Source organism: Rhipicephalus sanguineus, chromosome 10 (genome assembly GCF_013339695.2).
Source record: "Rhipicephalus sanguineus isolate Rsan-2018 chromosome 10, BIME_Rsan_1.4, whole genome shotgun sequence".
NCBI classification, from domain to species: domain Eukaryota; kingdom Metazoa; phylum Arthropoda; class Arachnida; order Ixodida; family Ixodidae; genus Rhipicephalus; species Rhipicephalus sanguineus.
This window is the reverse complement of record NC_051185.1, coordinates 71,960,465-71,988,106: the sequence shown is the minus strand read 5'-3', so window position 1 is coordinate 71,988,106 and position 27,642 is coordinate 71,960,465. Positions and strand designations below refer to the sequence as shown.

General features: G+C 46.6%; 1 protein-coding gene across 1 annotated transcript; it reads left to right on the top strand.

The window, feature by feature from the left end:
• The first annotated feature begins 85 nt into the window (after positions 1-85).
• Positions 86-27,005, top strand: LOC119372126 (adhesion G-protein coupled receptor G6). Its single transcript, XM_037642589.2, has 17 exons — positions 86-95; positions 2,071-2,349; positions 3,587-3,606; positions 4,603-5,065; positions 5,883-6,017; positions 6,642-6,847; positions 6,971-7,108; positions 9,342-9,436; positions 12,605-12,821; positions 14,563-14,749; positions 15,522-15,644; positions 16,428-16,522; positions 19,937-20,061; positions 20,408-20,676; positions 23,723-23,792; positions 24,005-24,728; positions 25,993-27,005. Exons 1-17 carry the CDS (start codon positions 86-88, stop codon positions 26,512-26,514), a joined length of 3,678 nt encoding a protein of 1,225 aa, XP_037498517.2. The 3' UTR covers positions 26,515-27,005.
• The last annotated feature ends 637 nt before the right edge of the window (positions 27,006-27,642 follow it).

The window sequence follows — 27,642 nt, the reverse complement described above, 5'->3', positions numbered from 1 at the left end:
TTTATGCTGTCGAGGAATTCTTTTTTATTGTTTGCTTCCCACGTTTATTCATCATCGTGCTTGCTAGGAGCACGAAGACTCCAGGATGACAGAAGGTATGAGCCATCATCTACTAATAAATTTCAGCTCCACAAAGGAGAAGCGGATACCGGCAAGTTCAGGAGGTTCACGGAGTACTTCTAAGCATTCAGTAACGCGCGACTAATTTAGTTGAAGTTCATTACATTGTCATTTAAATCAGTCTACTACAGGGCCGGTGTATTCCTTCAACTGCAATAGCAAGTATTGGCCAAATGCATAGAATGGCTCACAAGGTATACTTCTCCGCACAGATATTTGCGTCAATGCAGCAACCAGCGCGCTTTGTGACCAATGAAACGATTCAAATGTTAGGCGTTGAAGGTAGAGGCCTGAGGAACAGGCCAACAGATGAACGTGCTGAGCTCCACAACATATCCGGGGTTTCCATGTATCCGATAGCTATCTTTCACCAGCTAGCCCAAGTAACACTCCTAATGGATTAATGTGTGTCTAATCCGCATATTGGCAGAACATACGTCGAAAACCTAGGCTTTGTCCCGGTGTCATCCTGATTTATCCGTCTTTTTCTCTTGTCTGATATCGGCGTTTCACGAACAAGCCCCACAAGTGTGATTCCGTTGGCGGAATGGTTCGAGCCACTAGAACCTTACATAGTAGAACATAAGCCTAAGGTCAATATTTTATTCGATTTTTCTAAGTGGTTAACACGGGTTTCGACCTTCCGTGGTAGCTATCGCTTGAATACCTAGTTCAGGAACTACTCCACTGCATAATGATTAAGATACTGCGCTACAGTTGCAGGAACAAAAGAAGTTAGGGGGAACACACGAAGTGGACACAACCGTAAACTATCAATTGAATTTATTGAAAAAACATGAAGCAAAAAGAAAGAACTCGAGGAAAGGGAATGAACACTTTCGACGGGGAAGGCGACGACAATCTTGCCGAACTGTCTTCTGATGTTACGCGTGGGGTTATTACGGGATATGGCGATGACTCATAAAGTTTGGGCAAAATCAAAGAATAAGACCACACGCGAAATATGGGAAGCTTTCCACATATCGAATTCTCCATTGTGCTAACCCCGCCAGAATTAGCATTATCAGAAGCAACATGTAGCAATTGAGCCAGAGAACTCGAAAAATTACTTTATGAGTCAACGCCATATTCCGTAATCACGCCACGTGTAGCATCAGAAGACAGTTAGGCAACATTGTTGCCCCCTACTCCATCATAAACTCTTTATTTCCTTTCCCCGAATTTTTCTTTTTTCCTTCATGTTTTTTGAATAAATTTAGTTGATAGTTAGCGCTTGTCGTGTCCACTTTGTAGTGTGTGTCCTGCTTGACTTATTTTGTCCCTGTAACGGTAGCGCAGTATCTTAATCATGCAAAACCAATTAGCCCAATACCACACTTTGCTTCCATTGAATAATTTGCCAATATGAATGAAACTCAGTCGGGCTAACTCATCAATCACATTTTTTGCATGAGCCTCACTTGGACTCAGCTTCGGTTAAAGTCTACTCTGTTGGCCTCACTTTTGGACTCAAAATCAGCAATATAATCTGATCAACCAGGCTCACTAGGACTCAGATTGACTAGCTATCTTCCTTGAACAGGCTCACCTACACTAAAGCCCACAAACAATTTGCTCACCCAAACCCCCTGTGCACAAGCTCACAAAATGTCACTCAGCCGGAATGACCCGGCCTCACAATCCCCCATATTCAGCTGTTCCTGGATAACTTGGCCTCAGGACCGCTAATATCTTGCTAAGCCGGCATCACTAATACACAAAAATTTTGCTCATCCGGGATCACTAAGAACCAGACCTACACGTTGGTCTGAATCCTAGTGAGCAGACTAATGAATGAGTTTGCCGACCTCTGCTCTGATGAATGTGTGACTGTTCTACCCATGTTTCATCGTCTTTACAACTGTTTTTTCTTCAGGTGGGAACGTTCACATATTTAGTTTTCTTTCACTGCCTTCAAGTATTTCCTGAACGCTCCCTAATGGTTTCCAGACGTCCAGAACACGCGCGCTGTTGTCGTGAACGAGACGAGCGTGCGGATATGCTGGCAGCGTCCCCTGTACGGCAGCGTGTCAGGCTACATGGTCAAGTATAGGGCGGCGTTGGAGAACGTAACCTCAACCGTGACCGTGACCACTGATGTCGCCGACACGTGCGTTCTGGTGCACGGACTGCGTTCCTGGACCGAGTACGAGTACCATGTGCACGCCTGGAACGACCGGGAAGAGGGCATCGGCACTCCCGTCGACCGATTCGCAACGCGCATCGACTGTGAGTGTGAAAACATTTGACTGAGTGAGTGACTGATTCACATGAATGTCCCAAACGGGCACTGGGGCTGCAAGATACGTCGTGGCATGTTTCTTCATCATCATCAGCCTAACAACGCCCACTTCAGGGCAAGGGCCTTTGTCAAGTTTTTACAATTAACCCGGTCTAGTGGTTGCTGCGTCCACGTAATCCCGAAAAGATTCTTAATAATAGTAGAAGTGTGGACCAGTTGGGGTGCGTACTTGGTAAAGTGAAGAGCAATAAACGGGACAGAAAGGTGAGGCAGACGGTCTGTCTCATCTTTCCTGTCCCGTTTATTGCGAGCGCTCGTCTCTTCCGTCTCACTTTTCTGTCTCGTTAAATGCGCTTCACTTTAAAAAAGCTTTTTTATATTTTTCAATTCATGTTTCTTCTCATTTTCTTTTTATTTCGCCCTCTGCAACTGAAATTACAGCTACAACCTCATGTTCAGCGGCAGCGTAGGCTAGCCGCTAAGCTAACACGGGGTGTTTGTTAGTTGCCTGTTTCCTCTGTTACTCTGCTTCGCTCCTTTATAAGATGGCATCTGAATGAATAATTGCTTTGAAAGTCTACTTCCTAACTTCTACAAAAAATTTTGCCGACTCAACAAGGAGTACCATGTAAGGAAATTAAAATGCAAGTAAAGTGTACTGCCATTTAAAGGAAGGAAAATAGGAAAGAAAAGAAAGGCAGGGACATAATCACCCTGGGATAACGGGTATATGCTAACCGAAGCCGGGAAAATCAACGGGGGACTTTGAAAGTTAGAAGTGTAAAGAGAGAAAGAGAGAAGGAGGAGTTCAAGATGTTGGTGTGCTGGGCCAGTTGGTGTAGCATATTTGGGCCAGTATTTGGGCTGGGCCAGTTGGTGCAGCATATTGTAAATCTAAGAGCGGAAAACAGCAGTAACAGAAAGGAAATAACAGGACAGACGCTATACCTACAACTAATGTTTATTGGAAGTTTTCAGAAATCTTTTGCAACATCACGGAGTCGCGCATGCGCAGCCAAGCTTATCACAAGGTGTTACCACGCCGGAACGAAGAATAGCTAACATGAAACCGCCTTTATCAGAACTGATTAATGACTGCCACTTTAACTATTAAGAATTCCTATTTCTTTCTCTTTCAGCGCTACCGAGGAGTCACTGATGCACTTGGTTCAGTTCGCACAAACTTCCTAGCTTCACTTATCTCCCTGGCCACTCTGCTTTTAGACTCCCTGAGTACTATCGGCGTCAGATAAAACGCGAACAGCGGAGCGCGTGACCCAATGATTAGCGACGGTATAGTGCGCATCATCCAGTCATTACCGATGACAGGCGCGCACATCCGGTTTGGCAGCACTCAGAGATCGAAAGCATGAATGTAGCGCACGATCGGCAAACCACATGAGTATCTGTCTCTAATCATGAGGGTGCAAACTGTACCACGCGCACCACTGCTGGCGTTCCATTCCGATAGCACTCATGGTTTTGGCGAACTGTGCTACTATACTCACCGTCAGTTGCAGTATGTTAGCTTCTGTTTTCTTTTATTTTTATTTTCTTCCTTCCAAATATCAGAACTATACTCCGTTTCATACATCAGGTACAATTAACGCTGTCGAAGATCGCGATACTTCTTTTAGTAGATGCGTTCGCACCAAGAAATTGTTCAGGGATTTCATCATCCGTACTGTGCTTTTTTTTCGTTTTTAAGATGCTTTGTGCATTTGAAATAAACAAATCACATTATTCATACGGTTGTCAATAGGTCGTTCTGGATCGCTTAGCGTCTCTGTCTTTGTTTTCGTACTGTGGCCTCCACGATTATTTTCGGTAGCGCGCCGCCGGTGCCAATCGCGGAGGCCAAGTTTACAACGACGAGATTCAAGCGCAAGACGCACGAGACTCACACATTTTCGTGGCCGAACTTCTTGCATAGCTTCCACAGCGTAGCACCTGATGTATGAAACTGAGTATAGAAGAGAGGGGGGCAAATGTTCCACTGCAGGGGGATCGCGCAGTGGTTATCGGATACGCGCGCCTGTCAATGGCGGTGACTGGACGGCGCGCAAAATATTGTCGCTAATGCTTGGGCCACGCGCTCTTGTGCTCGCATTTCATCTGACGCCGACAGTGCATCGGTACTACTAAGCTGCGGAATGCACTCGCAGTCTCTGCAGCGAAAACAAGTGCGTGCCACACACACACAGAGTCACGTTCCGTCAACGTGATCTTGTTCTCAGTAGCGTCATTCCTTATCGCGTGTCGTAGATTGCCTCCTGAACGTCTGCCAGCACGGCTCCTGCGAGGGTACCGACGCGGCCCCGGGTTACCGGTGCGTCTGCGAGCCGGGCTTCTACGGCGACGTGTGCAAGCACTTCGACCCGTGCTCGGAGAACCCCTGCAAGACGTACGGCTCGTGCCTCAACACGAGCCACGGCGAGTACCGCTGCGATTGCTTCACGGGCTTCTCAGGACGCAACTGCTCGGACTTCAACCCGTGCCTGCTCAAGCCGTCCGCTTGCCTCCACGGTGGCGTGTGCGAGTCCAACTCGTCGCACACGTTCACGTGCCTCTGCGTGGACGGATACTACGGCAAGACGTGCCACCAGCACGACCCTTGCTTCTCGTCTCCCTGCTTGCACGGCGCCCGCTGCCTGAACGAGTCGGACGTGACATACAGCTGCCAGTGCCGCCCAGGGTACACCGGTGAGTGCCCTGTTTGCTGTCGGCAAAGAAGGTTGACAAAACATTGCTGGAGGAGCAACAAGGGTTCGAAGGTAGAGTGCAAACTCCGCTATCTTGCGAGGAAAACGATAGAACAATAGCCCGCCGCCACGATAAAGCGGCTCGATCATCACACCCCCTATGCGACTTTAGGGTGGCTAATATATTTTTGTTTCCCGAGTGGTGGCTGCTCGACGTGTGATTTTGTCGTACTTGGGCTCTGTAAGAACCTTCAAATTGCTGGCAGTTTTTTGTAAACATGCCATCAGTATCAATCTAGACAAAGTGCTTCCATCGGGAACAACTATCGCTTCTTCTGTAAGCAACCTAACATTCACATTTATAGAATCAAAGCACGCGGTTCTGTAATCGGGTGCGACTCGGCGAGGCGATTTTTGAGGCAAAGCAGATCCAAGTGCTGGATCGCCTTTGCTGATAAGATGTTGCGACAGCTTCAACGCAAGAATTCTTTAAAAGCACTTTGCGTTTCGCATCGTTTAGTCTCATGGCAGTATCCCATCGCAGTATTAGTGTGCGTGTGTGTGTGTGTGTGTGTGTGTGTGTGTGTGTGTGTGTGTGTGTGTGTGTGTGTGTGTGTGTGTGTGTGTGTGTGTGTGTGTGTGTGTGTGTGTGTGTGTGTGTGTGTGTGTGTGTGTGTGTGTGTGTGTGTGTGTGTGTGTGAAAGAAGTGCAAATGAATGTAGATGCAAGTCCTCAGGTGCTGGTTAAATTAAATAAGTGCTGCGGTAAACGGGGTTTGCTGTATGAAAGTGTTCCTGCTTGCTTATCTTTTCTTCCAGGTAATCTCTGTGAGGTGGACATCAACGAGTGCCTGTCGAGCCCGTGCAAAAACCACGGAGGTTGCGAGGATGGCGTAAACACCTTCACCTGTCGCTGCACACCGGGCTACGGCGGTTCACTGTGTGAGCTCAGAGGTTGGTCGACCAAGCCGAACTACCACCGGGCCGCCGAAAAGTGCTCCTCAGTCGTTGCTATTAACGACTTGTGTGAAACGAAGCGACACTTGGGCGAGTGCATCCTGGCCAGTATTGCCACTTAACACCGAATAACAGTATTGTGATTACATTATAAAAAACACAATCAGACCGAACTTTTTTTTTATTATGTACTTTTAAAGGTGACGTATAATACTAGATAACTGCTTCACGCACTCGGAAGAAATACAGCTGGTGATTGGTTGTTATAAAACATAACGTGATGCGCTAAAACATTGCCGCACTAAAGAATCTACTGGGGAGTAAAGATGATGATGGCTTTCGCATTCCACTCGTCTTAGACAAATGCATACTTTACCGTGTGGCTTTTAAGTTAAAGCAGCGTTACAAAAGCGTTCATAAACATTGCATTTCAAGTGACCAGCAATAGCGGATCAATAGTGACCGACTTGTCTGCATCAGAGTAAGTGCCCCATAGCGTTGTTACCGGGCTCCACCTTTGACCACTACGTAGGTTTGCATATACGCTACGTTTGCGTATGTTATGTTTCTTTTAGCGTCAGCTCAAAACTTCAACTCTTTTTACTGCTCTGCCCAAAATAGACACCTGCCCAGAGGAACTACAGCAAACGGATAAGGGCACTTTTCACTGGCCACCCCTTCCGCATGGCTCTGTGGCTAAAGTTGAGTGTCCGTACGGAACTTACAACCCGGCCAGCGAATTCAAGTACGCGCGTCGGAAGTGCCGCCTCCTGGCTGACGGGCAGACCAGCTGGATGAAGGTTTCGGCACAGCACTGCCGATACAAGGCAAAAAACATCTTCCTTTTCTTTCGCTGTTGTGGAAATCGTTAGCAGAGAATTTCGTCGGCTATCGATTCTATATTCGAGCCGAAATGCTCAGTGATCATCCGTGGCTGTTTGTTTGCGCAGAGCTTCCAGGCGGCGGAGAACATCACCTCCGAGCTGGAGTACCTCACTCACGATCCACGCAGCATCAGGCCGGACCAGCTGCGTGATTTCGCGGAAAAAATTGAGTCGATCGTTGACTACGCCATCAAGGACATCAAGGTAAATCGTCACTCAATGCAGTATACAGTGACGGCTCGGCAACAATGCGCACTCCTTAGCTCGCGTAACAACAGTTGTCGGGGTAGTGGGCTTAATATGATGACAAAAGGAATCTAGGCGTAAAATAAACTGACACGCAAGTCCTTTTGTCCTTTATCTACATTGTACTTGTGTGCTGGTCTGTCTTGCGCTTTGTTATTTGCTGATTGTGCTGACTTTTCGCGTTAAGCACTTCGTTGCCATAACGCTTACACTTTTACCCGTATACTTGCTGTTAAGTCTTCTAGCTCTTTTTCTCCACTGCGAGTGAATCCTCTTAAACCTGCCACCAATTCCGACAACGTATCTGAGACCCCCTTTACTAGAATTAGGGACTGCATGAATCCGAGGCGGGGAGCCATTTGTTCTCCTTTACTATGGTGGACGGAACATGTTTTTTCTATTATTTTGAAAATTCTACCGTGGTTTTTAGCAAGAACTATTCCCACGTTTTCTAAAACCCAAAACGAAGCAAACTGAAAACGGTAGCACTACACAAAGTTCAGAAGAAAACGTGAAACTCGTCCCTACTCACTCAGTCCCGCTTTGACAACACTGCTCAATGTCTACACAACAGCGGGAAACACTGTGCATAGTCTCTATTCGTCACCGTGACCTACAGGACCTCACCGTCACCTCACCTACAGGAGTAAAGGACGCTTACAGCATCCCCAAAAACAAGGCGGAAAAACCGTTTTGGAACTGAACAAAAAAATTATCACATTTAAAGATTATTCGGCCGTTTTTAAAAACGATGAGCAAAACAAGCTATGACCCCATTTTTCTCTCTCCCTCTATATTTTACGTTTTATCTTTGCTCGAATCGCTAGAGACCCATTTTGATGAAGCCAGACTTTAAGCACTTTAAGCACCAGACTTTAAGCACCACGCGTGCCGATTTACGCCATGATTCCATCCATGCTGCTCAAAGCTGTCTGTTGGCTTGCTGTCTGTTGTTCATTGCGTTGTGTCTAACAAAGAAACGAGCCCTTGATCAATTTCCATTTCGTTCTTGCAGATCTGTAACGCGATTTCGTCGGCCGCGTTCGCTTACCTCCGTTTCAATTCTCTTGCTATTGCGCTCACTCGGCAGACCGTCCGACAACACCCAACACAGGCCAGGCGCGTGCGATTACTTCTACAGCACGCTTCGTGTGAATACGGCAGCTTGTGCCGCACGGTACTATAAACACGAAGCTCTGCACATTAGCATTCCATTCGCAGCGTGGTTATAGTATTACCGCGCACACCACGTCATCGGTAAGTGCCCTGCACGAAGGTGCGCTCAGGTGACGCGGTGAGAGCGATGATAAAATAAGCGTTGCCTCTAACAAACTGCGCTCTTGCGAAGCCTCACATTGGTTAGGTAGACGTCCACGGTAGCACCGTATGGCACGCGCTTCCGTGCTGTACGCTAAGTGTGCTTACGGCTGTACAGAGGATTCGCACGGGCCATTCACGGGTAATGTTTACTGTTTTAAGCATGAAATGCTTTTAGCTCGCATTGTCGGCAGGCTTCAAGTGACGTTCAACCAAAATACAGCGGCGTTATTCGGGCACTTGGAACGAGACATCCGGGAAGCTCAACGAGAACATACGAGTATTGTGGCGAGACTTCAACGAGACATCCGGGCAATCAACTCAAAAGTTTTAAAAAGTGTGGTGTTTGGCAGTCACCGTTTTTACGGGACCGCATTACAAAGCCTAGCTGCGGTACAAACAAATTACAAAATATATTGCTTCAGAGCTGCTCTTAATGTTTCTTTTTGCACCCTAACTGAAGCTGTATCTTGTACGCTGAGATCTCATTTTGCCTCTAGAATAGCGACGTTCCAAAGGCAGATAGAGCACCGTGCACTTGCTCTTTTAAACCCCATTACCAAGCTCCCATACGGAAGCCTTGTTGGGAACAAGGCTCCCATGTGGGAGCTGAAACGTCAATAAATGCCTTTTTTTAGTTCGGTCAGCATCCTTCATTGTTTAACAATAGAACCCTCTATAGTTGGCTTTCAGCAGGTCAACTTCAATAACGACAGAATTACCTTGGCTAGTTGGCATGACGCATCGCATGCGAGCTACTATATCGGTTATGCAAATAGAAGCAGCTCGTGTCGGTACAAATATAAGGCGAAGTATTTTATTAAGCGAACACACTTTAGCCAATTACGTAGCTTCATTTCTTCTGCACTTTCAGATCGCGCAAGCCATGATTCACGTTATCAGCAACTTCCTTGCTCTGAACGACAGTGTCATCGAAGAAGGCGACGCCAACGGGTTCGCTGTGGAAAAGTAAGTGACAACTCTGTACGGTTCTCGGGGGGGGGGGGGGTGTTCCTGCCCGACAACTTTTACAATTCCAGGCGTGTCCAGCATCGCAAGCGGGTATCTCGTACGTGCAGGGCAGTTGTTTGCCGATAAGCTCTGAAATGCTCGTTCTGCACTCGGATGGCGGCACCCCAAAAACAAAGAAAATCTGGAGGTGACCCTACTTTGTCCTGGTGCGCTGCCGAGGCGGATCTAAGAGGCCACATAGAAAGAATCCCTCTGAGGCCACATAGAAAGAAGCCGCCAGGTGCCACAATGATCCGAGCTGCTCACACGAAAAACGTCTGCTCTTTCGATGAACGCATTCATTCAATTTCCTTTAGTTATTCGGACAGTTAATTGGCCCACGTATTATGTAAACCTATGCACCGATATCATATGTATCCAATAACTCTTTTTTTTATTTTTTATTTATACATACTGCAGGCGACATTCGGGCCCAAACAGGAGTGGTGACGAAAAAAAAAACATTCATATACATAACTGGCGAACATGGCACATGGTGATTGAACCACAACACATGGAACTTGAACCACAACGGTGGATTTCTTACTAGCTGCATTTTTTAAAATACATCTGTACATTCTGCAAATGGAAAATGCTTGGAACAGGAAGAAGAGTATTACTCGTCCTTCGGGCCACTAAAAGATCTTCCTCTTGACTGCGTGTTTCAGGTTCAATTCACGTCTATGACATAAAAGAGAGGAAAAGCTACACCTTTATTCTTCTGAAAAGGCATTTTGGCTGAAGGATCGGTTAGCCCTAGTTGGGTTGATTCTTTTTATTGCAGGAACGCTGTGGCTTGGGCTGCCTCCTTCACCCAGGCGACGAATTAAGCTACGCTGTTCGTACGGTTTGTTAGAGGAAAGCTCCCACGTTTCAGTGGTGGTGTGGAAGAATGTTGAGTTCGGGTGCTCATTTTGTGCTTCTATGAGGCGTGATCATTCGGGACCAGCTTGTCGAGCTTTTCAGGTGTGGTCCGTGGATGTGTCGCGCTGTACACTCTCCCGGACGATGTGCCGCAGGCAGAGATGGCAAGATTACTGCTAAAGTGATTCAATTAAATTACATTTCTAGAATGTTCTAAAATGGAATTAGGTTAAATACAAATTACCGCTGCCCGATAATATTGAAATTACACTATTACTTTTGAAAAGTCTTCAAATTACTTTGGAATTACTTAAACAAAGTTCATCATTCATGCACTGTTTCATGTAAACGTTATGTACAACACATGTGCTTTGAAGTCTGATATGTCCTTGTTCAACTGGCAATCCTTGAGGTTTGGTGCTCAGATTAACTAATCTGTTATCTTCATTTGCTTTATCGGCCAATTTTCTATGCCATAGGCGACCTGGACATGCTATAACTTAGTCAAAAGTAATTGAGAAAGTAATGAGTAATTGTCTAGGAGATTACTCGCTTGGCATAATTCATTACATTACTAAATTACTAGCCCTCAAAACTAATTCATTACATTATTCATTACAGCAAACAGTAATTTGATTACTGGTTTCATTGCTGCCAAGTCTGGTCGCAGGCATGTGTACGTGTACTGCATAGGATATTGCATAGGATACTGGTATATTCGCATAGGATATTGCGTGTGCATAATTATTCTGTACACATAGGTACTCTCTGTGAGCAGCGGAGGATGAATTTCTTCCCCGTTGCTGAGGTTGATATGGGTTAAAGGGTACGTTCTTCGGATGAGACGGTAATGTTGCAGAAACTCCGAGAAGTTTAGGGCGATGTCATCAACCTTGGTTGCTCGCCTGGTGTGGGATGAAAGAAACCTGTCATATACGCTCGCGGGCAGCACCGCGTGCCGCCTCATTTTCTTCGGCGCCCTGGTGACCGGAAACCAGTGTTGTACACGTTCCTCTGCTACAGGAACGAAAGCTCATTCTTCGTTCCTTCCCAATCTTGGAACGAGTTCCCGTTACAAGTTCCTTTAATGCGAAAGGAACTCGTTCCATTTACATTTTGAAAATTGGAACGCGTCATTACATTCACGTTACCTTTGAATTTTTAATAAAAAATAGTGCCGGATAATCTTAAGGCGAAATAAAGTGAGCAATTTAAAGGTCACATCGACCTACATATATTTTACGAATTTGACATCACCGGCAGCAGGTTATATGTAGACAAAAGGAATTTAAAGAAACGTTCCTAGACGAATTTTTCGGACACTAGCGGCCGAACTACAGGGATGTCAAAGTGCAGCTTTCGTACTTGCCTATTACAAGTGCACCACATGTGGCACTTTTCACGTCAGTCTTCAAATGCGCAGTCAGAATACTGCGCTTCAGATATTTAAATAGAAATTTCCACACATGCACCAATAAAAGTAAGTTTATTGCGCAGGAAACCGCATCGAAAGGAACAATGCATAGGCATTTAATGGGTGCTGATTCAATATTGCAGTGTGCGTAGAAAATAATGTCCACGATACATATTCGACACTTAGTAAAGTGCCTTGTTCGCACTCAGCAGGAGTTGCATCTAGATGCCGGTAACTCAGGGGACGAAATGAAATTCATAATACTGAATTGGACAAGAAAATATTATGCAGAAAACTAAAGAAACGTACAACAGTCTCGGAAGAGAACAGCGCTTTGCGATAGGTAGGGATGCCCTGGAAGTTGTAAAGGAATACGTCTACTTAGGGCAGCTATACTGGGGTCCCCCTTCCTCAGGCGGCGGCCAGACCTAGAGTCCTAACGGTGTCTTCGGCTAGCCGGACTGCCCAGAGTTGGTCCTCCGCAGGCACGCGTTGAGCCGCATAGCGTCCCACTGCTCGGGCGTGGTTATTTTAAATGTATGAATGCTGTGTGGACGCTGCGGGACATACGCAGATAATGTGGTCGATGTTTGCGCGAGCCGCCCCGCAAGCTTTGCATTGTAGTGCAGAAACGTCTGACCAGATACAGCGTCGGTGTGGGGAATGTGCGTTTCTGTAATAATCGCCGCGTTGTCGACTGGTGCCTATTTGGTGACTTGTCAGGGGATTGGTACTTAAGTCTTGCCCTGCGGTAATACATGAGGATTGCAGCTCCGAATGAGGGGCGGAGCAAGCGCTAGCGAGCTGACGTAACAAGGTTACGCAGCGCACTAGTTGGTGACGTGCAGGCTGGTTTCGGTGGTGGAGCGGTTTACATCTGAGGTGATGCTCGGACCCGGAGCGCTGATCATCGAAAACGAGAACCTCGTGGTCAAGGCGGTGGCTTGGTCGCCCAGGCTGCTGTCTCAGGGCCAAGACTTCCTCAGCTTTTCGCTTCGCTCGTATGGGAACCGCCACTTCCACGAGGACTTCTCCAGTGACGGGGACGACCAGGACGACGGCGACGTGAGTGCGAGCATTAAGCCACGTTCAAACCGGAAAGCTTTCTGTCTAGCGAGTAGGCGCGGTAGCATCGACGACAAAACAGCTGTCTTCATACTGCTGCATTCGGTCGCAAGAATATATGCCAATTCTCCCGAGACGCTCTGCACATGTCCGCAGAAGAAGGGAGACGCAAGCGATCGTGTCGCGTCTCTCCTCTTTTCCAGTTATTTTTGCAAGATACACGGGTCATGGCAGGCTGGAGAAGCGCGCAGTTGCGAGACGCCCCCGCGCCTCTCCAGTCCGTTGATGACATGACAGCAATGGCCACGCTGACAGGGTTCCATTTCCACGCCATCCTTGGCTCTACCCGTTCTTTCCTTCGTTCTCTCGTAAACTCGCGTTCTGATTAGCTTGGGACAACAATGCTTTTCTCTCTTTGACGAATATTGGTCTTGGAAAGATTGGCCCGATGAGGGCTTTTTCCGGTCATGGCTGGATCGGAGAGGCGCGCAGGAACGCCCTTAGACCTCTCTAGTCCAGCCATGTCCCGGTCGCTGAATTCACGTCACGCGACGCGTCGAGCTGTTTGTTGAGCGACCGGAAATTCTTCAGTGTGAACGGGGCTTAAGTGTACTTATGCTACTGCATTGGTAGTATCACGCGGAGTAGTGCGTGAATATGCTTGTACACGAAGTGTCGGTGGAGCCAAGGTTTCGACCAGTTGTCCTGCCTTCAAGATGACAAGACCGCTTGTCTAAGCGTTGGCTGCAGCGGACAACCGATGTTCAGGAATATTTGTCTCTTTTAAGCATCCACCTTCTCCTGAAATTCTTCTTGTTCGGAATAGTGTATTGTGCTTCCTAAACTTCTGTCGTGCTCAATGGCCCACTTTAGCGCAGCTTAGTATCGTACCATTGTCAATGCCAGAGTTTTTCAATCACAATAATTGGGAAACTCCGTCCTAAAACCTGAACACTCCCGTGTTAAACTACTCTTGAGACGAGAAACAGAGAGGACGAACGCAGACTAACAACTGATTTATTAAACCACACAACACTTGCCTCCTGGAACAATGCGCGTGCGTAACAAGGGTACATGAAACGCAACGCTCGCCTTTGATGCACACGCTCTGCACCGCACAATCTCCCAACTAATTACGCAGCTCTAATGATTCAACTGAAGGCGAAATTTTAGCTGCTCATGCCTAGACTTGTCAAATTTGCTACGTTGCAGTGCGGAAAAACAGTGACGTCATACACTGTTTGCAGCAGTCACTACGCAGTCATTGCTTACGCAATCTGCATGGAAGTAAAGCTAGCGTTACCATTACGCAGAGTGTGTTTCCCTTTCACGCATGGTGTATAAAGCGTTATCATGCGCGTCAGAAACATTTTATGTCGTCTCTGCGCAGCTCAGGCTGTTCTGTATTAATCTGCACCATAAGAAAAACAAAAAAAAATGCACGCATTAAGTGTGCGATGGTTGTGCTTGGTGACGTGCAAAGCAGCATTATGTGGCCTATCACTTCTGCGCAGCATCAGCTGCTTGTGTATTACAGCGCAGTAAACTTCAGTTCGGCGTTAGTCCTATCTGTGTTTTTTTTTTCTGTATCTTGTCCTCTTACCCGCGAGAAAGAAAGACATGCCACATTATATTGCGAGCATCGGAAATTATATTAAAGCAAATGCCGAGGTATTTCTAAACCGCTACAAGTACAGCCATGTAGTAATTGTGCATTCTTATTTTCCACGGTGCTGCACAGAACATCGTGATCACCATACCATTGGAGGCGCTGTCGGTGGCCATCAACCGTTCTATCTTAGCCGCTGGCGAGGCGTACCGTCCCATCCACGAAGTGGAAAAAGGACCACGCATCGCGTTCATCTCCTACCGAAGCGACAAGTTCTTCCGGCCAACTCGCCAACGTCCGGCTTCTCTTATCAGCACAGGTGAATGAGTCGAAAATCGCTGGGCTCGAATGGCTTTTGCCTGCGTGTCTTTTTTGTGCATAATTGGATAATCGCAGTACGTACTTACTGATGCGCAGTAACGAAAAATCTTATCATTAACACCATATAGCGCAACTTCAGCGTGCTACGTTGTTTTCCACGCCGACCTCACTTTTATAAGTGACCGTGGCCTTGTCACTTTTGATTTCCATGTTAATATGACGTAGAGCCATTTTTTGGTAGGACAATGAAGCAAGGGGTGCAGGGGGGGGGGGGATTTCTGACGCACACATGTTTGCCTGCAGGCCCACTGAGCATGCTAGCATGACAGCGTTTAACTCAATGTGCACACACACACAGTCGCACACATATATCCCGCAACACAGAACCATCGACGCAAAGATCCCACTGGGATAGCAGTGTCGTGAAACTGAGGGCCCAAACATGACGTTTAGGGAAATTTTAGGCAGCATATCGTTTTGTTTTTGTGTTTCTATTTTGCTCTGGAGTATTTCTACGACAAGTTTTCTCCAATTGAGCCGTCGTTCTTCAAACTTATAAATGCTGAATCAAAGAGTGCGTCATAATACTGTTAGAGTGCATTCCTAACGGTGATAAAAGTGAGTCAGTACGACACGTGAATGAGTGTTACGTAGCTGATACTTCTTGGGCAATGTAGGTCGCAATGGCTACATGAGCAAAGCAACTGACACCATTCCGCAGTGCGATGTTTGATGTTACAGCACCATGCACCCTCGCCTATCATTCGCAGGCCAAGTTGTGCTGTCGGCCAAGATTGGAGACCGCAAGATAGAAAATCTGCGCGATCCCTTGGTCTACTCGTACCCTACCTACAGCTCCGAAAGATACGTCTGTGCATTCTGGGATGAGCGTCGTGAGTATCGGGCAGCTTTTCTCAGTGCTCTGGTGCGCCGAACTCGAGAAGCCGCATGTTACTTATATAAAAAATCGCTGCTAATACATGCGGAAACATATCGTACTGTCACTAAAAAGAAAGGACATCGTCGTTTTAACGCACACAACGTTAGCATTTATTTCTCGAGATACTCAAAGCACCATGTCAAAGAAGTTTCTAGATGCGAAACATCTTATGGCGGAGTTCAATCCGGTGGTGGTGGTGGTGGTGTGCGGCGTGACCACCCTTACTGCGCATGCGCAAGCCTCTCCCCACACCTCCTCTCCCTCTTTCCCCCTCTCCACTCCCCTTCTCCCCCTCCACTCTCCTTTCCCCTTTCCCTATCCACTCCTCTGCTCCCCTCCGCACTCTGAAACGCGGGCTCGACATGCCGAAACGCTGTTTCGCATCCCCTCACGGTCCCCTTTAGCGGGAGATGGTGTGAGCTTTTGTTTTTTCTGTTCGAAAGAATCCTTATCGACTACGGAGTTGTAGGAAGGGGTTCGAAGGCGAGTATGTTTTCACAGGAATTCACCATAACGTGTCGTAATTGTACAATGTACACCTCTGAAAGCGAAGAAGGTGCTAGTGAAGTTTGTACAGTCAGCGAGCCTCGCCGAACGACAAAGACACTTCCGCATTTGTAATGTGTATCTCGCTTGCGTCTTATATACTATTTTCTGTCTCTCTCTTCTTGGAACAAATTTCGTTACATTCCCCGGGTTCTCTTTTAAGAATCTCAGAAAATTTGTTTCCTTTCAGGTAAAGAGTGGTCTACCGTCGGCGTAAAGACCAATCGATCGGGAAACATGACCGTTTGCGCGTCGACTCATATGACTGCGTTTTCACTGCTTCTGGTATGTCATTTGAGCGATTTACCTTGTTTGATCGTAGTTGTGCGTCTGGGCGTGTACATAAATACGACTGATTAGGCTACATAGCGGTTGCTTTGTGAATGTGTATGACACACCATGTATAAATTGATTGTTGTATTAGAAAAAAACAAAGCTGCGTTCGAAGAGTTTGTTCCTGTGTTTTGATCAGAAACAAAGGTATAGTTATGTGGGAGAGCGTGAAAACGTAACAGAATCTTTGATATCTCGATGCTTTGTCAGGAAGATTTATAAAAATTGCCCGCAATCATAGCATGCCTTTCCATCGTACTTTCGTAGTCCCTGCACTATTCTCCACTGCTTACATTTTCACACCATCTCCTTCATCACATATGATGCCTGGATAGATTGAAAGATTACACGGGGACGCTCGAATTGTCGACAGCGCGTTACGTGAATGGTCTCAAGAACAATCTAGATCACGATGAATACTCACATGTTTAAAAAGAAAACACCTTATGTGTTTGGTTGAATAATGTGGGTGTCTATGTAAGGTAAAAGACAATGATGACTTGCTTTGAGCAAAAGTTTTTGGCAGCTGTAAAAACGTGCTATATATGAAATGACAACTGGTGACACATTTGAAATTCAAGACTACGGAAACAGTAACGGGCCTGGCGCAGTAGACACGGCCCACATCTTAATCCTTCTTGTTATGTGCGTCAATGAAGCAAGAGCTTTCCGACACCCTTGGTACAGAGTTTGTCTATTTAATAAAATAATATTGTGCGACGAAGGGGTATTTCTAGATCGTCTTCGATTTCACTCCACAAATACACGCAACCTTTCTCTTCCTTTTCCCACAGCGCACCGAAATTTTGCCACTTGGACTTATTTCATAACATATACTATCATGGCATTCTCCGCTACACACTTATTTTTTAGGCACAACATATGTGCCAGTTCATTGGCTGTCGCCATAAGCTACGTATTGCATTTCATAAAACTAACGTAAAAAACCATATAAAAACACTGTACAAGGAAGTTTCCAGGGGTAAACCGTGGTAGGCTACTTCTAACAGGTATGCAATGTGGTATGGATCTGAAGTTAAAGGGCCCCTAAACAATCTCTGAAAATAGGAAGAACGGGCGCGTTATTTTCTCCTGGTGTTTCCTTCTTTTTAACACAATTCGTAATGCCGGCGCTGTGTTCTCGTGACGTCATGACGAAGTAAGGTCTTGATTGGCTCATATACGAGTGACATCAGTTGTGAATTGTCTCTTACCGTGCTTTGCAGTGCAGTCGCACGCCTGTTCTGCCATTTCTTGCATTACTATCGTGCCTGACCAGCTGATTTGACTTCGTTTTGAAGTTTTCGACTGTGGAAGCGAACATAAACAACGTGTAGCCTAAAAGCGCAAATTCCTGATAAGCTCAACTCTCGGTGATGACATTGCCCGCGTGTTTTATGAAGAAATAAGTGGCAAGGAGGAGATAGCTTCTGTGGAAAGGGTAGTTAAGGCGAGAAAAAAAACACTCTCCCGTTTCTGAACCCGAAGTGGATTTGGGGGTCTTTTAAAGATAAGGTGTACGCTTACGCGGCGCACAGAAAGTGCTACAATTTTTCTTTTATGCTTTAGGCCGAATGACATAGCTGGAAAAATGCTAGTCTGTCTGCGCGTTATGATTAGATAATAACGTTGCCATTCAACGTAAGCCTATATACTCTGCTCAATACTGCTCAGTGCTTATTTTCCTGCCCAGGTGCCGACGCTCACGCTCGACTTTTTTTTAATAATAATATCTGGGGTTTAATGTCCCAAAACCACGATATTATTATGAGAGACGCCGTAGTGGAGGGCTCCGGAAATTTCGACCACCTGGGGTTCTTTAACGTGCATCTAAATCTAAGTGCACGGGCCTCAAACATTTTCGCCTCCATCGAAAATGCAGCCGCCGCGGCCGGGATTCGATCACGCGACCTTCGGGCCAGCAGTCGAGCGCCGTAACCACTAGACCACCATGGCGGGTTGGTCGACTTTTTTTTATTTTATGTGAAAGCATAATGCTAGTTCTTATGTTATTAAAAATGAAGCATATTTTTAACAACAAAATGGCAGCCATTGCAAGATGTGTGTCCCCCATGTGACGTTTCCGGATTTACACCGATGATCCTTACCCACTCCCCTCAGCAATGTTATTTGCCTTCAGGGTAAATAAATAATCAGTGCCCTGAAAACCCAACTGCCAACAGTAACGAGTGTAATAAACTGCATTTAATATCAGATGGCTCGATTAAAGTAGACACATATTGAACAATTTTGATATGGCATATCAAATTTTGTGTGGCAGATACCTTTTTGTTGACGGACAGGAGAAATACAGGGAACCCTAGCCGCATACAGCTTCGCTGTATGGACACAGTCTACAAATTTTTCATTCTGCCCGAAAAAGTAATGTAGTTCTTTTTTTTTCACTCGCAACGTCCTTCAAGTCGACAAACTTGATGTATTAGTGCTTAGGTTACGTGAAATATTGACAGTGCTTAATTACCAGGAGCTTGAAAAACTCACAAGTCGGTGACCAATTTCTAAAATATTATATGGTAGACCAGTTCTGTCCCCTTTAGATTCATCGTTGGGTGACTTTACTAACATGTGGTGCTAATCTTAATTTCTGAGTTATAAACCCGCTTACACAACGCAAGTTTCAATTTAAGTAATCATTTATAAAGTTTTCGATGGTCTAAATAAGGAGTCCCCTTATCGCTCTTGCTCAATGTTAACCAATATGTACAGTACTCACGGATTCAAATGCGACATTAAATGCGTTAGTGTAAGGACTGGTATGCGCCATTGCTCAAGATAACCACGCATTGTCGCAACGAATCTGGTCTCTAAAGATAATGTTGGCTCTGACATACGCGGTCGAGCCAAAATTACACCGACATGACCTGAACTGAAGATGGTGGAAACGAAAGTATGCGCGTTACTTAGCCCTAAATTGTCCTGTTTCAATCCGTGAGTACTGTACAACCACTAATCAAACTATGTGCCTAGTTCACACGAAAGAAACAATTTCTTATTTCACATGCATTTAGATAGGAGCACCCTAGCTCATGATTCATCTTAAGTTGGTAATGCTGCGGGAACCAAGAAATAAGATGAACACGCTTTTAAAATATGTCAATGGACAACTCGCGTACCATACGAGTTGTTCTAGTTATTAGCCACCCATACTAGTTCTCTAAAAATAGATATCAATACTAGTTTATCCATTCATACTGTATCTCTTCGAGAAAGTGTAGCATGCGCACAAGAGCGCCACGTCATAAACTACAACAATAGAATTCACGAAATGCTCTCTGTATTGGTTTATTTGCCTGAAGCTCTATACGTTTAGGTCCTAATCGATCCTTGCATTTTTTTCTGTGCTAGGATCCTCTACCGGCAACATCACTGGCGCCCTACAACAATTGTATGCTGTCTCATATATCGTACGCTGGATGCATCATGTCAATCGTCGGATTGTCCTTCACCATACTAACCTACTCCCTTTTCAGGTGAACTTGCTACGCTGATTTTCTACTGAGGTGTTTTTATTTACATTTAGTTATTTTTAATGTGTGGTGTTTCAAGCGCTTTATATCAGAAATGCTACATAACTGTATATTATGCCAGTGGAAAAACTGAAGGTGTATCTTGCTGAGCTATTGATAATATTTTTTGAAAGCGGTAAATAGACACGCTGAACTCAAACAAACAATCGTTTGCTTACCGACACACGCACGTTGCTAGTCTATTAGTAAGCAACATAAGTTACGCTTCTAAATGAACTCAAGTGCTGCGTCATAAACGCAGGCCTAACCAGTAGAAAATGTCTACCCTTCCTTCACTTACTCCTCGCAGGTGTCTCAGGAAGGATCGCTCTGGAAAGATCCTGCTAAACCTGTGCTCGGCCATGATGCTTTTGAACGTGTCCTTTCTTCTGGGTTCGCTTCACCAAAGCTTCCCCGGGAAAGTGCTCTGCCTGGGCGCGGCAGTGGCTACGCACTACTTCTTGCTCGCCTGCCTCGCCTGGATGGGAGTCGAGGCGGCCAACATGTACCAGCTGCTGTTGCACGCGTTCGCGTCCTCAGAGACATGCTTCATGCTTAAACGCGTCCTCACTGCCTGGGGTAAGGGAGCGCTCTTCTTGCTTGTTAAAGGCATACGCTGTTCAAAGTGAATTTGAGATAGATTAGCGATATGTCTGGGTAATACGAAAAAGAAGCAACTCAGTTTTAGAGCAGGCTTGATAGTCAGAAATATAAGCTAGTTATGGACGTTCTAATTGTTTTTCTTAATGGTCGATATGTATATTATCGTACTTTAAAAGCACCAGAACTTGATCGCAAGTATGAAAGGGCACTTGGTAACTCGCTTACGAGATTTTAATCATGCACCCGTAGCATAGTGGGCAAGTATCGCACATCGGCGCCACGCCGACAGCGGGAATGGTTGCGTTGTAATGCGTGCGCCGAAGTAAACAGATGGTCCCATGCGCTTCTGAGCGCGTGACATCATACCCGTGGAACTGCAAATAACAACCAGAAGGGACGCGTCGAAGGCGTAAGAAATGGCTTCCAGAAATATAGTTCGGAATGACTTCTTGAGCGAGTTGGTGTTTGCTGGACATATCGTAGTTGCGCAAAACACGAAAAGAAAGAAAACAGAACGAGTCTTTCATCCTGTCTTTCATTCTGCCTTTCATTCTGTTTCCTCTTTCGAGTTTTGCGCTACTGCAATATGTTTGAGGGTTTAAGGAAGAGCATGCCAAGCAGAAGGAAGGGATCGACTGCATGCTTCTGTCGAACGCCGCCGCAGTGATGAAGGAAAAAGGGTGGCCAGGGAAAGCCGGCTTTTGCGCTAACTTAGGCAATCAACGTCACGTGGATTCTGCGCATTTCCTTATAATAGCGGAGCTATTTAAGCTCAAGGAAGCGCCGTTAGTCGTGAACAGAAATTATTATCATGAACGAGCACGTGCTCTCTTCGTCCTCTTCTGCTTCGCTGCCAGAACAAGTGCGCCGGTTTTTCCGGCGTGGATGCAACAACTCTGATGGGCGAGAGAAAGAGTACAGAGAGAGAGAAAGAAATAGAGAGAGAGAGGAAAAATAGAAAGAGATAGAAAGGAAGAGAAATGGATAAATTCCTAACGAAAAAATTTCTTCGCCAGGCGGGATTCGAACAGACGTACCGACAATCCGAAGGCGAGCGTTGTAACCACTCGGCTAACCAGGCGCGCTAGCAGGGCATAGCATAGCCTTGTATAGTGTAGTACAGCAAGTGGGCGTGAAAGGGAAGACAGGGTAAGGAGGAGAGAAAGGAGGAGGGAAGACAGTAAAGCATAGCATAGCCTTGTATAGCAGGAGGTTAGTAACGGGAAGTGAGGATGACGAGGAGTGAAAGGAGGGGAGATAGTAAAGCATAGCATAGCCAAATGTATAGTGCAAGGGCTGGGAAAGAAAAGTGAGGGTGAGGAGGAGGGGAACGCTGCCAGCTCGACTGTTTCCTCAGTCTTCTTACCACTAATGTGTAGTGGCCCATTTTTAAGATGTTCTCAAGTGAAATTTTCTCTGAGGATTGAAAAAAAAATCTTAAGCCAGTTCGGTTTTTAAAATAGTCCTGAACCACCCCTCGTGTTCGTTGAACACGAGGGGTGGTTAAAGCGTAAAGCAGACGCTGTTTCGAACTGCCCAGCCAAATCTTGCAATCGTACGCGGCAAGGGCAGGTCACAAGCGGAGCGCAATGTGGCCACTTTCTCACTTGCCCTCTCTTCATACAAAGCCCCGTAGTCACGATCTTCTGAAGACTACCATACAGCAGATTGTTCGTCACACAACGGATTGCTGCTATTGGTCGATAGCTGACATAAACCAAGAGAAGCGTTTGATCCAGGTGGGCTTCTTGCCAAGGGGTACCGCCACGTGCGAGGCGTCGCGCTGTTACAATTACATAGTCGTAACACTAGCGCACTCCGGAATCACACCTGGAAGATGAAATCATGTGTCATGACGCGTGATTAAGGTCATCACACGCGTGTCACAGCTTCTTTCTCCCGTGTCATTCCTCCCTGTGTAGCTTCCAGCACGTTCGGGCGACAGAAAAGAGGAAGCGCTTAAAGCGTGAGACAAACCTGTGCGATGAAGGCTGACAGAAAAACTTGAGGAAACATGTGCCATGCCCCACGAAGACGTGACCCTGCACATTTTGGCTTTTACGCTAATAGGTTTCGGATTATGGGCGGTGAATTTTCTCTCGCCGTAGAGGTACTCAGCATAACAAAGCTTAATAAAGCATAACAAAGCTGCTTAGCATACCAAAAACAACGATAACGTCCATTCGTGGGCCTTCGGCTTTAGCCTTCGCTAAACATATCGTAGCAGAACAAAACTCGAAAAAGAAAGAACACAGCAGGAGTACCTCCTGTCTTTCAAACCTTCGGCTTTAGCCGAAGCGTTTCAACTCGAACACACGGGCACTTTCGAATAACTTAGTATCGTTTTAGGTACGAACGTATAGCACCCTGAAGCTACAGCAACAATACTTCTCCTGGCATGGAACGCCTCGGCAAACTTGTGTTAGAATTAGATAGCTACTTTACGATCTTAAGAAACGGTGTGGCAATGCGGCTCGATGAAATACCTTCACTTGGCTTCAGTGCGTTCATTCATGTTAAATTAAAGCCAGAAGGGACCTTATACAACTTCAGACGCACACGTACCCTATCCCGTACCGACTCTACCCCCGTAATACGTACCGACTCTACCCTGGTACATACCCGACAAATATATCCAAGGCCTGCCACTTTAACTCACTTGCTCTATGAGTGTAACGCAAAACGCGCACGGTGCTAACCCCAGAATCGTTCCGCCGCGATGGACCGCGGCCTTGCGCAGCCCCAGCCTCAGCGACCAACTCTGGGCTGTCCAGCAGGCACGCGAGGCGGTGAAGAGGCAAGACCTCGACGTCCCCATGTGGGAAACCTAAGGCCCGGTCGGCGAAAGTTCTGCAGGCCTGTCAATAATGTTGTTAGCAAGCAAATGGACTTCCTTTCTCAACTCGCATGACGAAACGTGTGGAGGCTTACCTGACAAATTTGATAAGTTGCCTGATTAATATCAATGATAATTTGCGCAGCACTTATCTGTGTCACTGCTGCTTTCTTTCTTGTGTTACAGGTATTCCAGCGGTCATCGTTGGCACCTGCATGGCTATAGATTTGGAACCCTACAGAAGCCAAGATGCTTAGTAAGTCACCGCACACAAATGCTGTTCCTTAGACGCTGCTATCATCTCATTCGTATATATGTTGCATGACCTTACCTCACAAGTGCTCCTCACTATAGCTAACAGCATTTCCCATCGAATCAACTGAACCAGTTACGCGATTTCGTAGTATCCGCCCTGAAAAAGCATTGTCGCGTTTGTCACCTTTTCATTTATTCTTTTTTTTTTTGCAGCTGCGTGATATCATCGAGAAACCCATTCATCTACTACATCGCATTCCTGGGCGCATCCTGCCTCATCTTCTCATTCAATATACTCGTCTTCATCATGGTGATGCGTGTGTTCTTCAAGACGCGGATGGCCGGAGACATCTCAAAGTCTTCCAACCACAACTCGTCTTCAGCTTCCGGTTCCAGCGTTTCCAACTCTCTCCCCATCACCGTGGCCCAAGTCCGCGGCGCCTTTACTGTCATGGCCCTTCTCGGCGTCACGTGGACATTCGTCGTTTTCGCCGTCAACGAATCCAGCGAAATGTTTCCTTACGTCTTCTGCGTGTGCAACTCGGTACAGGGCTTCCTCATCTTTGTGGTGAGGGTGCTACGGTATCCGGAGGCCCGGACAGCCTGGTCTCGGCTCGCCGCCACGGGGACGTTCAAGAAGAACCGCGGCGCCGCAAAGCCAGCGGCACCGTGGTGCGCCTACTCCGATCCTAAGCGCAGCAGTCACTCGTCTGTGGTGCGGGTCACCTCCAACAGTGCGGACAGCACGAGCACCGTGGTGTTCAACAGAAACATGTGGAGCAAGGGAGTCGGAAACGGTGGCTCAGCCAGTGCCCATGACTGTCCCACGAGACTTTCTCGCTTTTCCAGCGTCGGCAGCTTGCTGAAGAACTGTACCCTGCAGAAGGCTGACAAAAATACGAGCACTCTTAATAGGAAAGAGAAGGCCTCCTCCAAGGTGCGTCTTTAACATTTTTTTGCGAGTCATCGCACAAAGCAACATGTGCCAATCCCACTAATTTTGGATTCCCAATAAATTTGGGATCTCAATAAATTTGGAAGCGCGTCTTCTGCATCTGCCCTGCTACAGTTACATGAACAGTACCAGTCCTCTATCTTAGGAAATATAACAGTGACATTTCATCCTAATTCTGGTTCTTCTTCAGTGTTTCGCTATTCAGGAAATCGCAAGTGCCCTTACCGCATACGTGATCGCCCATGGACTCTGAAGACAAAGTTTCATGCCGGATGCAATATTGAAATCTACGTCGTTTCACATACAGACTGATCCCGAAACACTGCACACATAACCAACGCCGTTATCAATTGTTCAAGCACAGGGCTCGCGTAGGGGTCGTCCGTCGTACGTGAGTTGTCAGGCACTGAGACAAACCCATTTACTTTTGCGTGACGGCAGACTTAAGCTACGAGCCCATGCATTCTTTATGACTCGACGTTTCACGCTGCTTAACTTGACTGGGCAGTTCTATTTCTGGGTGCCACGGCGTTCACAGAATCTTGCCGGTCACTTAATTTCCTCCATAATCTGATTGTGTAAATACAGTGCTTGTCACACGATATCGGGTAGTTCAACTCATGGTATACGTACGTGTCAAATATCGAAGTGAACGATATATCTGCTACAGGGCCAGGCAAATTTCCTGCAATATCTTAGGCACACTACTGTAGTCGTGCAATATTTCCCACCCGCTCTAGTAGCTTAGTGACTAAAGTGCGGCGCTGGTAAGAGCCAGAACTTGAACTCGAATCCCACTGTCAAGAAAGCACAATTTCGAGGAGGGCTGAATGCAGAAACGCCCGTCTACTTGTATTGATGTGTGCGTTAAAAACATCAGCTGGTCAACGTTAATTCTCTACGACGCGCCTTGAAGGATCACACCATGCCCACCGACGAGAGTATAATGATATCCAAAGAGAGTTCACGTGTCTCTTTGAAGAGAGTCATATACGTGGCAAGTCAGAACTCACCGATACGCTTTTCTTTCTTAAGGTGTGGTTTTGGCGCGTAAATCCCTAGAATTTTCCTTTGTTTAGAGTTTTCCCAAGTAGCGTTCCAGTATGGCACAATACATGAATGCTTTAGACAAATCTCTTCGGCTGGTGTAACATTCTTTATGCTTTGATGTATTTCATTTCAAGCAAAATTGAGCGATGTAAAAATACTGAGCATTTATTTCATTGCTTGCGCTTATCTATTACAGGCAGTCGCCGACGAACTCGGCGCCATGCAGAACCACAAAAAGTTCTACTCCTCCGAAAACCAAGTCACGTCTCTCGTACCCGACCTATACGCTGGTCAGGAGCACCGAATCAGAGGCAACAGTGTCAGCGTGCCCGACCCGATGACGTACAGCGAATACTACTCGCGAAGCGCGGTTACCACGCTAGCTCGGAGCTCCAACCAGAAGGCACACATTTTGTTCGCCTACAGCGTCGATGAGGCCACCCCCATACGCGTCAACGGCGTGTTGCGGTCACCGCTGGACAAGCCGAAACTCGAATCATTTAGCACGTTCCAGAGGACCTCTCCCGTGCCCACCAGCACGGCCAAGGTTCCCGAACTGTCCCGGTCGTGGAACGCCTCTGCGGGGATGGTCCTGGCTGCACCCGTGAATGGCACCCTACCGGACCAAGATGTAATGCGTGTCAATACGAGTATGACGGTGACGGAAGAGACATCATTCGTGGCGTCAAAGGGAGAAAGCACAGTGGTTGCCTCTTGAAGAGCCCTTAGCAACAATAACACATAATCGCACTGCCTGGGTTGGTGATAAGTCAGGGGCAGGAGGGGACAGCGTGCCTTCTGTGGAGTATTCCATCCCTTGAGGCAGCAAACTATCGAGCTTTGAAGGGGGTTTATGCAGTCATCATGTCGTCATTGTTTCTTGTGCAATAGCAGTGACTATATCTGAGCTGTGTACATAAGAGCTTTGGTCCACTCAGGATGTGAAGGCGGACCCTGCCGTCCATAGGACTTTAAACCGCGCAGGTCTACTCAGCACCGACGCGAATGCATGTGTGATCTGTCTTGTACAACTTCTATGGCTCTATGACAAGAACTCCAGTAAGAAAGACTGTTGGACTAGATGGTTTTGCAGTTTTACAAACTCAAATTAGGCCAAATGAAGACGGACACAAGGACGAGGGAGCGAAGGACAGGCAAAGACAAGGACAGCGCTTGTCCTTGTCTGCCTCGTCTTTGTGTCCGTCTTCATTCGCGTCTGTTAGAGAATGACAAGGACTGTTGCCGCGTTTCTGAACGTCCGCGCTGACCATTAAGCGATGACTTCTGCCCATGGCCCTACTACTGACAGAACTGTAGCGCTGTGCGCTTCCTTGGACTTTTGTGTGTGTACTTTTTTTCTGGTGGCTTTCCTGGTAACCTTGCGGCACTCCTAGGATTTCCGTTCCCGAATGCTTTATGTCATCCACGCGACACACGGCAAACCTCGCCCATAACATCTCAGCTGTAAAACTTCTACATCGCATATGTGCCACAGAAATTGGGCAAATCCCATTACTCACTACATTAGTCCACTAAAAGTTGACAAGGGTGGAAAACATCGATTAAGATTTCCGTACAGACATAACCAATAATTGAGGGAGACAAACGAACCGCCGGAAACACCGGGCCTGCACGTTTGGGCTTCCATTGGTAAACATATGTACAGAATTTCTGGGCGGGGGTTGAGCGCGAGCCGGTTTATGATGATGCTATATCTACGACAGATGACAAACCTCGCCAATAACAGTTCTGTTGTAAAATAAAATGGGCCCTAAGACAGTGAGACTGTGAGAATAACGACTTACTTAAACATTTATTTTCATCTGCCTCCAGGTACTTATGTGAG

Bases quoted from the DNA above. Each gene is read 5' to 3' on its own strand.
- LOC119372126 (XM_037642589.2), top strand. The intron at 6,018-6,641 runs GTTGGTCGACCA...TGCCCAAAATAG, and splicing joins TTCACTGTGTGAGCTCAGAG to ACACCTGCCCAGAGGAACTA. The intron at 14,750-15,521 runs GTGAATGAGTCG...TATCATTCGCAG, and splicing joins GGCTTCTCTTATCAGCACAG to GCCAAGTTGTGCTGTCGGCC.